The 9,253-nt window shown below is 47.4% G+C and overlaps 1 protein-coding gene across 4 annotated transcripts in view; it reads right to left on the bottom strand.

Moving 5' to 3' along the window:
- Positions 1–4,816: 4,816 nt before the first annotated feature.
- The window catches only part of LOC144828267 (uncharacterized), a 62,738-nt gene continuing 58,301 nt past the window's right edge, over positions 4,817–9,253 (bottom strand). For 3 of the 4 annotated variants that reach the window (XM_078686344.1, XM_078686343.1, XM_078686345.1), the window contains one exon: positions 4,817–8,528. In XM_078686344.1, coding sequence (XP_078542470.1) covers positions 7,550–8,528 — 979 coding nt within the window. In that variant the 3' untranslated portion in view covers positions 4,817–7,549. The remainder of the gene's footprint in view (positions 8,529–9,253) is intronic. The other variant, XR_013610408.1, reaches the window with a different exon arrangement.

Genomic DNA, 9,253 nt, shown 5'->3' with positions numbered 1-9,253 from the left:
AGCTCGGTGGTGTAGATGAACGGGCCGCGGCGGAGCCAGCAGGTCCCGAGATGGATGAAGGAAGACGACGGTCCGCGGCAGAGCCAGCAGGTCCCGATGAAGGTGGTGGTTACAAACGGTCCGCGGCCACGCCAGCAGGTCCCGACGACGATGAAGGATAGGGTGGTTCCCAAAGCCGCGGCAGCGCCAGCAGGCAAGACGAGGGTGCACAAGACAGAGCTACGGCAGCGCCAGTAGTCCGTCAAGGATGAGTTCTTCTTTGCGTCTCTCGACTCCAAGATACAACTCCCGTCCTGCTCTGGAGCTGCCCCAGTTATAGGGCTGGTGTGCTTTGATGTCCGGACCCTCGCACTTGGAGGTCGGGAGGTCCGGGATGAGGGAGTTCAGACACCCAGCAGGGGAGTGGAGCCAGCGCCCGGGGAGGCGATGGGCGAGCGGTACTTGGCGGGGGAGAGCCATCGACACCTCTTGCTCCCATTGACTGACCAAGTAGCCCGCTCACCTCCTGGGTGGATGTTGGTGCCGGAATGTCTGAGGCCTGGCCAGGCCCAGGGTTGAGGTCGATCGGGGGCCAGGCGGCCTCGTGGTGGAGTGTCCAAGATGGCGCCCAGGATGGGCGCGCAGGCCGGTAGTGGGTCGGCCTACGCGGTCAACAGGTTCGAGTGTAGGGGTCCCTGCGGGGACGGTGGACGTGCAATGGTGGTGTGTGGTACTTGCGTGGCTGGCTCGGGCCTGGTTGGGCCGGGGGAGAGCGGCCCTTCATGTGGCCTGTCCAACATACTTCCTCTCATGGTGAACCCTCAAAGTCACGGGGTTCACCTGAGCTCTACCCCGTGGTAGCTAAGCAACAGAGTGGACAGGCTTAACTTAGATAAATGTGTCAATCAATCAGTAGATTTGTACAGCGCTGCTTGTCACCTGTGAGGGTGTCCAGGCGCTGGCAGGGACCAGTTGATAAATTGAATAGCTAAGTCTTTAAGGACTTTTGGAACTCTGCAAGAGATGGGGAGGTCCGTAGATGAAAGGGTATCTCATTCCATGTCCTTCCTGCTAGGTAGAAGAAGGAGCTGCTAGGTAGGAGAAGGAGCTGCTAGGTAGGAGAAGGAGCCACTAGGTAGGAGAAGGAGCTGCTGTGTAGGAGAAGGAGCTGCTAGGTAGGAGAAGGAGCCGCTAGGTAGGAGAAGGAGCTGTTAGGTAAGAGAAGGAGCTGCTGAGTAGGAGAAGGAGCTGCTGGGTAAGAGAAGGAGCTGCTGGGCAGGAGAAGGAGCTGCCGGGTAAGAGAAGGAACTGCTAGGTAGATGAACGAGCTGCTAGGTAACAAAAGGAGCTGCTGGGTGGGAGAACAAGCTGCTAGATAGGACAAGGAGCTGCTAGGTAGGAGAAGGAGCTACTGGAAAGGAGAAGGAGCTACTGGAAAAGAGAAGGAGCTGCTGGGTAGGAGAAAGAGCTACTGGAAAGGAGAAGGAGCTGCTGGAAAGGAGAAGGAGCTGCTGGGTAGGATAAGGAGCTGCCGTGAAGGAGAAGGAACTGCCGTGTAGGAGAAGGAACTGCCGTGTAGGAGAAGGAGCTGCTTCGTAGGAGAATAAACTGCTAGGTAGGAGAAGGAACTGCAAGGTAGGAGAAGAAACTGCTGGGTAGGAGAAGGAGCTGCAGGGTAAGAGAAGGAACTGCTAGGTAGATGAAGGAGCTGCTGGGTAGGAGAAGGAGCTGCTAGGTAGGAACAAGCTGCTAGATAGGACAAGGAGCTGCTAGGTAGGAGAAGGAGCTACTGGAAAGGAGAAGGAGCTACTGGAAAAGAGAAGGAGCTGCTGGGTAGGAGAAAGAGCTACTGGAAAGGAGAAGGAGCTGCTGGGTAGGAGAAGGAGCTGCTGGGTAGGATAAGGAGCTGCTGGGTAGGATAAGGAGCTGCTAGGTAGGAGAAGGAGCTACTGGAAAGGAGAATGAGCTACTGGAAAAGAGAAGGAGCTGCTAGGTAGGAGAAAGAGCTACTGGAAAGGAGAAGGAGCTGCTGGAAAGGAGAAGGAGCTGCTGGGTAGGATAAGGAGCTGCTGGGTAGGATAAGGAGCTGCCGTGAAGGAGAAGGAACTGCCGTGTAGGAGAAGGAACTGCCGTGTAGGAGAAGGAGCTGCTTCGTAGGAGAATAAACTGCTAGGTAGGAGAAGGAACTGCAAGGTAGGAGAAGAAACTGCTGGGTAGGAGAAGGAGCTGCAGGGTAAGAGAAGGAACTGCTAGGTAGATGAAGGAGCTGCTGGGTAGGAGAAGGAGCTGCTAGGTAGGAACAAGCTGTTAGATAGGACAAGGAGCTGCTAGGTAGGAGAAGGAGCTACTGGAAAGGAGAAGGAGCTACTGGAAAAGAGAAGGAGCTGCTGGGTAGGAGAAAGAGCTACTGGAAAGGAGAAGGAGCTGCTGGGTAGGAGAAGGAGCTGCTGGGTAGGATAAGGAGCTGCTGGGTAGGATAAGGAGCTGCTAGGTAGGAGAAGGAGCTACTGGAAAGGAGAAGGAGCTACTGGAAAAGAGAAGGAGCTGCTAGGTAGGAGAAAGAGCTACTGGAAAGGAGAAGGAGCTGCTGGAAAGGAGAAGGAGCTGCTGGGTAGGATAAGGAGCTGCTGGGTAGGATAAGGAGCTGCCGTGAAGGAGAAGGAACTGCCGTGTAGGAGAAGGAACTGCCGTGTAGGAGAAGGAGCTGCTTCGTAGGAGAATAAACTGCTAGGTAGGAGAAGGAACTGCAAGGTAGGAGAAGAAACTGCTGGGTAGGAGAAGGAGCTGCAGGGTAAGAGAAGGAACTGCTAGGTAGATGAAGGAGCTGCTGGGTAGGAGAAGGAGCTGCTAGGTAGGAACAAGCTGCTAGATAGGACAAGGAGCTGCTAGGTAGGAGAATGAACTCCTAGATAGGAAAAAGAACTGCTAGGTAGGAGAAGGAGCTACTGGAAAGGAGAAAGAGCTGCTGGGTAGGAGAAAGAGCTGCTGGGTAGGAGAAAGAGCTGCTGGAAAGGAGAAGAAGCTGCTGGGTAGGATAAGGAGCTACTGGAAAGGAGAAGGAGCTGCTGGGTAGGATAAGGAGCTACTGGAAAGGAGAAGGAGCTGCTGGAAAGGAGAAGGAGCTGCTGGGTAGGATAAGGAGCTACTGGAAAGGAGAAGGAGCTGCTGGAAAGGAGAAGGAGCTGCTGGGTAGGATAAGGAGCTACTGGAAAGGAGAAGGAGCGACCTCCGTATCTGCTAGGTCAGTTGCAGGGTGAGGGTTAGTGGAAGGGATGCTGGTGGGATGGAAGTTCAAGTGTGTGCCTACGTAGTGACACTTCATACGTGCAGCCCCATATCTCCTTCGATAGGGGTCACTCTCGACCTCTCTCGACGATGTGGCATAACGGGCAGACCTGCCGACTTTGGAGTTGGGGAACCGGGTTTGAGCCTGGCGTCCGCTCAACATCCTGTGATTCTGGGCAAAATCACTTAATCTCCCCGTGCCTACAAAAAAAGGAATGTGTCCTTGTGTAACGGAACTGGTGCTCACGTAAAGCGCTCCAATACCTTTGGATCGAGTTTGCGCCATACAAGATTGAAAAAATCAAATATAAGCAGCGGAAGGAATCCTGAATGGGCCTGGGCTTTTTGTTGTGTATTATACACAGGAACCATGCCTCGGTGTAGAGGGCTAGACGCATTTACATACGTTTGGGTACCTTTTGTAAGCATACAGGCAAGCTAAAACAAACATTGGCACAATCAATTGCGATGTCCTTTGATAGTGAAAATATTTACCCAAGCTTTATGGCACTCCCTCTCACTACCATAATGGGCTCATATACTCCCACCTCCCCACCCAGGAAGTGGTGACAGGCGCTGTGTTTCATTACCAACCACCTCTAAACAGCTGGAGACCAGCATCAGGCCCAGCAAGCACCTGTGTTTACAACAACAAAAACAAGCATTGGCATAGCCAATAGGTGTTGCATTTGGGACATTGTAAGTGTTTTAGCCATGCAACAGCTGATGTTGTTGCAACAAGGATATTGTGCCGCATAACTAAACACTTATAAGGTCCCAAAGGCGAGACCTATTGGCTATGCCAATGCTTGTTATAATGTTCCTGTTGCAATAAGCTCTTCACCTTATTTACAAGTTGGCCTTGCGAATAAGGCCCCCTTACACGCAGTGCGAAAGGGGAGCGCAAAGGGTGTCGTGGTGGTCGTTCCGCCACAACACCTATTGCTTTTTGACATAACGCCCTATTTACAAGGGTGGTATAAATAGAAGGCAGCGCCAAAAATAAGACCAGGGAAAACCTGGTCTTAACTTGGCGAAACCAAGAGAAATTATTAATTTCTCCTAGTTTTGCTGTTTCTCTGTGTGCTGCATTCTGCAGAACACAGAGAAACAGCAAATTGCCAGCACGACTGTTTATGTCCAGTGAGGTGTCCCTTCCTGCACATGAGCAATCATTACAAAATGACAATTTGCAACTTCAATGTGTGCTTCATAAAGTAGTACAGATAGGAGTTACACATCGCGATTACTGATTGTTTATGTGCAGGAAGTGGGACCTTCCTGCACATAAACAATCCTTCCCCTCAATGAAGGTACCCTTGCACGATGATGCAAGGGTGCCTACGTTGGCGCTAGGCAGCAAAATTTAGTGCAGCGCTAGGGGAAACGCAGGGGTGCACCGCATTCTTGTGAATACGGTGCAACCCTGCACTTTCAGAATGGCAGAGCGCTGCATTAAGGAGATAAGAAGTGAGACTAGGTAAAACCTAGAATCATCCCTTTGCGGGCACACAGTTCATTGTCTTCCATATGAGAAAGACTTCCACTCTTGTTAATTTCTCAATGTTAGTCTTTATTTCATAGCGTTTTAAGTATCAAACGTTCAAACAAGATTGTATTGACCTCTTAAGTGCTTCTCAAACATATTATTATCTTCAGGCAATGTCATAATGGTATTACCAATGCATTTCGGGCATTACAACTCATGCCCTTCATCAGGGAGACGACACTGTAAAGAATATGATAAATAAACATTACTATCTAGTACACAAACGTACATGACAAAAATAATAATCTCATATTCGCATTATCAGTTGGCTGAAAAGACGTAAACAACCTGAGAAACATAGCGTTAACTCAAGAAATGTGAGACAATGTGTGGGAAGACTGATGTTTTAACGGGGTGTTCACAAGGTAAGTAGAGTAAAAAGAATATGATATCACTTACATGCCTTTCGTAATAGGGTAGTACCATTAGCATTAGCAATTTGAGCTCAACGCCGCGCTGCGCCATTCTCTTGTAAATAAGCCCCTTACTTTTAAAGCTGTGCAGCTGCTGAACAGCTGATGCAAATTAGCCTAATGGAGCCTCAGACGAGATAAAGTTAACATTCTAAAATGTTAATTTCCTTAATATTTATTAAAAATCCAACTTCAATTGAATTGTGTTTTTAGTAATTATTAAAATAATGGTTTAATTATGTTTTTAGCTGAACCTAAACTTGAGATAGCAAAATGAATATTATAATCTGTGATCTGCTTTTCTTTATATGGCGATTCAAAAGGGGGGTGGTGATGGACAGAGTATCTGAATTAAGCAGAACACTCTTACCCAGTCAAAAGATCAGGGCTTGATCCATCACCGTTTTTTAGCTCACTGCACCATCCCAGTTCAGAACCTGGCTACATGCAAATTAGTCTGACCCTGGCCCAGTGCATCATGGGAACAGGGCAGACCAAACTACCAAGCCAATTCTTTACTGGAAAGGAAACAAGCTTCCGGGGACCGGTTTCTGGCATTTCAGCTGTCTTCGGCCCGGCTTGCTTGAATCCTGATGGTGCAATGAGCAAGGGACTCACATCTGAGTATACCCTTCCACGCTTAGGGTGGACAAAAATATTTACAACAAGGGGTGGTGATGGACAGAGTCTCTGAATTAAGCAGAATACTCTCACCCAGTCAAGAGATCAGGGCTAGATCCAACACCGTTTTTTAGCTCATTGCACCATCCCAGTTTCAGAACCTGGCTGTATGCAAATTAGTCTGTCCCTGGCCCAGTGCATCATGGGAACAGGGCAGACCAGACTACAAAAGCCAATTCTTACACTGGGAAGGAAACAAGCTTCCGGGGACCGGTTTCTGGCATTTCAGCCGTCTTCGGCCCGGCTTGCTTGAATCCTGATGGTGCAGTGAGCAAGGGACTCACATCTGAGCATACCCTTCCACACTTGTGGTAGCCAAAACGATTCAAAAGGGGGTGGTGATGGACAGAGTATCTGAATTAAGCAGAACACTCCATCACCACCCCATTTTGTACCGCTTTTGGCCGCCATAAGTGTGGCAGGGTATGCTCCGACGCGAGTCCCTTGCTCACTTTGCCACTGGATTCAAGCAAGCCGGGCTGAAGACGGCTGGAATGCTAGAAACGGGTCCTCGGAAGCTTGATTCCGGTCCAGGGAAGACATGGCTTGGCAGTTCGGGCTGGACTGTTCCCATGAGGCACAGGGTCAGACTGATTTGCATATAGCCATGTCTGAACTGGGGTGGCAGAGTGGGCTAAAGAACGGTGATGGGTCAAACCCAGATCTTTTGACTGGGTGTGAGTGTTTGATTGATTCAGATGCTCCATCCATCACCACCCCCTTTTGTACAGTTTCTGTATACGGCAGCCAGGCCTGCCACAGCAAAAAAGCTTTTGGGTCCTTGTTACTTGTCAGGAAAGAGTGTCAGTAACTTTCTACTTGTCCTACTTTCAAGTACCACGCACCCTACCTTGTGGGCTTCAAGGCCTACATAGGGGTAACTTACTAATATTTAAGTGGGAGGTCTTTCCCTGTCTAAAAGGGTTATTTTGACAGGTTGTAATGCAGGTGTTACACGGCAGCAGTCAGGCTACAACGGTAGGCCGGAAGCCATGTTTTGTGGGCCCCCTCTGTGGGTGGCATAATTGGTGCTGCAGTTCTCAAGCAGCTTTTAACTCTCAGGCCCGAGTGCCTTTCATCATGATGTGTTAGGGACTTGTAAGCAAGGTATTATGTCAATTAGCAATAAGCTAATGTAAACAAGTTTTAAGGGGGAGCAAAGGACCTTGACTCTTGGTAAGAGTTTTAAAATCAGCAGGAATATGGTCAAGGAAAAGGCAAAGGATCTAATGTGACCAAACAGAAAAGGCAGATTTGATCAATGGAATAATTCCCCATACCTGAAGATCGTCAACCTAAAAGTAAAATATGAAAAAGAACCAACGGGATGAGCTAAAAAACAACATAGAATAGAATTATACAGATTTATTTCCAGGAATTATCAATATATATCATGAGATCAGTCTTCATTAAGGTTTGTTACAGAAAAAAAAACAAGCAGCAAAAGTATCTTGCAAAATCAGATCTAACCAAAGTTCACTTTGGATACAATGCAATCTTCACTGTTCTGTCAGTATTCGAACCATCTGGACTAATTTGACAATTTGTTTGGAATGATCTGAGATATGAAATAATCTTTAAATAAAGAAGTGACTTTGTATATATCTCTGGCTTCCTGGACTTTGTGAGCGGTGCAAATAGTTTAATTTGAAAGAACCTGGTTTAAACTTCGGATGACCTCCTCGATGTTGGAGGCCACGTCGCGCATGTTTTCTGCCAGTTCTGATCTGGCCCCTTCGTTGAGATGAGTGATTCCGTTGTATAGCTCTTTTGAGTTCTGGTAGACGAAGGCTGCCGTATGTGCGGCCTGGGCGGCCTGTAACACCCTCGTCGTCCGGCTCACTTTTGTTGATTGTACAGTTCCTTCTTTGAAATCTTCACCTTTTGTTGATTCTGCAGTTTTTTCTTTGAAATCTCCACCTTTTGTTGATTGTGCCTTTCCTTCTTTGAAATCTTCACCTTTGATGGGTCGGGAGGCAGGATTCGGCATTTCTTTGGTTGATCCAAAGAGCTTGTCTTTGGTTGATTTTATGAGTTCATATTTCTTTGCCAGAGTGACAGCAAAGCTGACAAGTTTAGCATTGAAGTTCATGTGGTTGCTCTTAATCTTAGGTGGTAGAAAGTGGGGAAATCTGGTTTTAATTTCCAGGAGTTTCTTCTGGAAGATTGTGCCATGATGTTCCTCTTCCTCCTCCAGAAACTTGAATATTGCCTGAGTTATGAGATACGTGTCTGATATTTCCTTCAAATCTCGTTCACAAGAGTCCAAGATGTTGTTTGCGCGAATCACGGTCTTCGTTTCTTTTTCCTGTTCCTTTGACGAGGCAGTGGATTGGCAGTAACTGCCTATCAAGGAAATGGCTTCTCCAGCTAAGCTGGTCAGTGGCGAGGCCTCCTTGAAGACTTCCAAGGCTAACCCAGTGGCGGATACGAGGCCGCCGCCAACCGCTACCCCGGCTCCAACGACTTGACCCTTAGTGACCTCTTGATGAACTTTGTCCATTTCAGCTGCAACAACTCGGAGGCTGGCGGCATGCTTTGCCAAAGAAACTTTCTTTATAGACACAAGATGGTTGAAATCCTCCAGCTGATCAGAAAACTTTTCTAGTTTTTTATACAACCTGGAAAAAATGAAAGGGTTAATAAAAAGTGTGCAACCTGCAAACCACCACTAAAAATATAAAGGCGTAATTTGCACCCTAGAATCTTACATTGTGAGGGAAGCGCAATTATAGAGAGCGGGGTACCTCTCCTGCAATCGTTGAGCAATCATATAGGCTACATTCCTTTCCTACATATATTTACAATAATCACAAATAAAGTTAACCTTGCAAGCCCATGGCGGCGACAGTAACGCTGCCTCACCAGGAAATAAAACATAAATCTTCCAGGTGAGCCTAGAGTGGATCTATGTTTTGATATAAACTACAATAAAATGAAATAGGGGTGATAAGTGTTTTACAACTTGCAAACCATCATTGAAATACAGAAATGCATTATTTGTATCTTAGAAAGTGATGAATGGGCAGTATTTGAGGGTGGGGGTTAATTCTCCTTAATATATTGACTAGGAAGACAGGTCGTTTTCCTTTCTATATCCATACTGATCACAAATCAATTTAAGCTTGCAAAGTGATTTTCTTAAAAGGAGTAATTTGTGTTAAAAAAATATTAATCTTGGAACATTTGTGTCAAGTTCTGTTTTATTCCCACGCTTGCAATCTTTTGAATGGACCAGGAACTCTGTGATAGCAGACAAAATAAGTAACCCCATAGCATGTCCATCCTCGAGTACTAAATCAGTTGTCTGCACGCCCCTGGCACAGAAGCCTAGGAAATGGGATTG

This window comes from Lissotriton helveticus, chromosome 4_1 (assembly GCF_964261635.1).
Source record: "Lissotriton helveticus chromosome 4_1, aLisHel1.1, whole genome shotgun sequence".
NCBI lineage: Eukaryota > Metazoa > Chordata > Amphibia > Caudata > Salamandridae > Lissotriton > Lissotriton helveticus.
The sequence above is the reverse complement of the archived record's forward strand: the minus strand, read 5'-3'. Positions and strand labels throughout refer to the sequence as shown.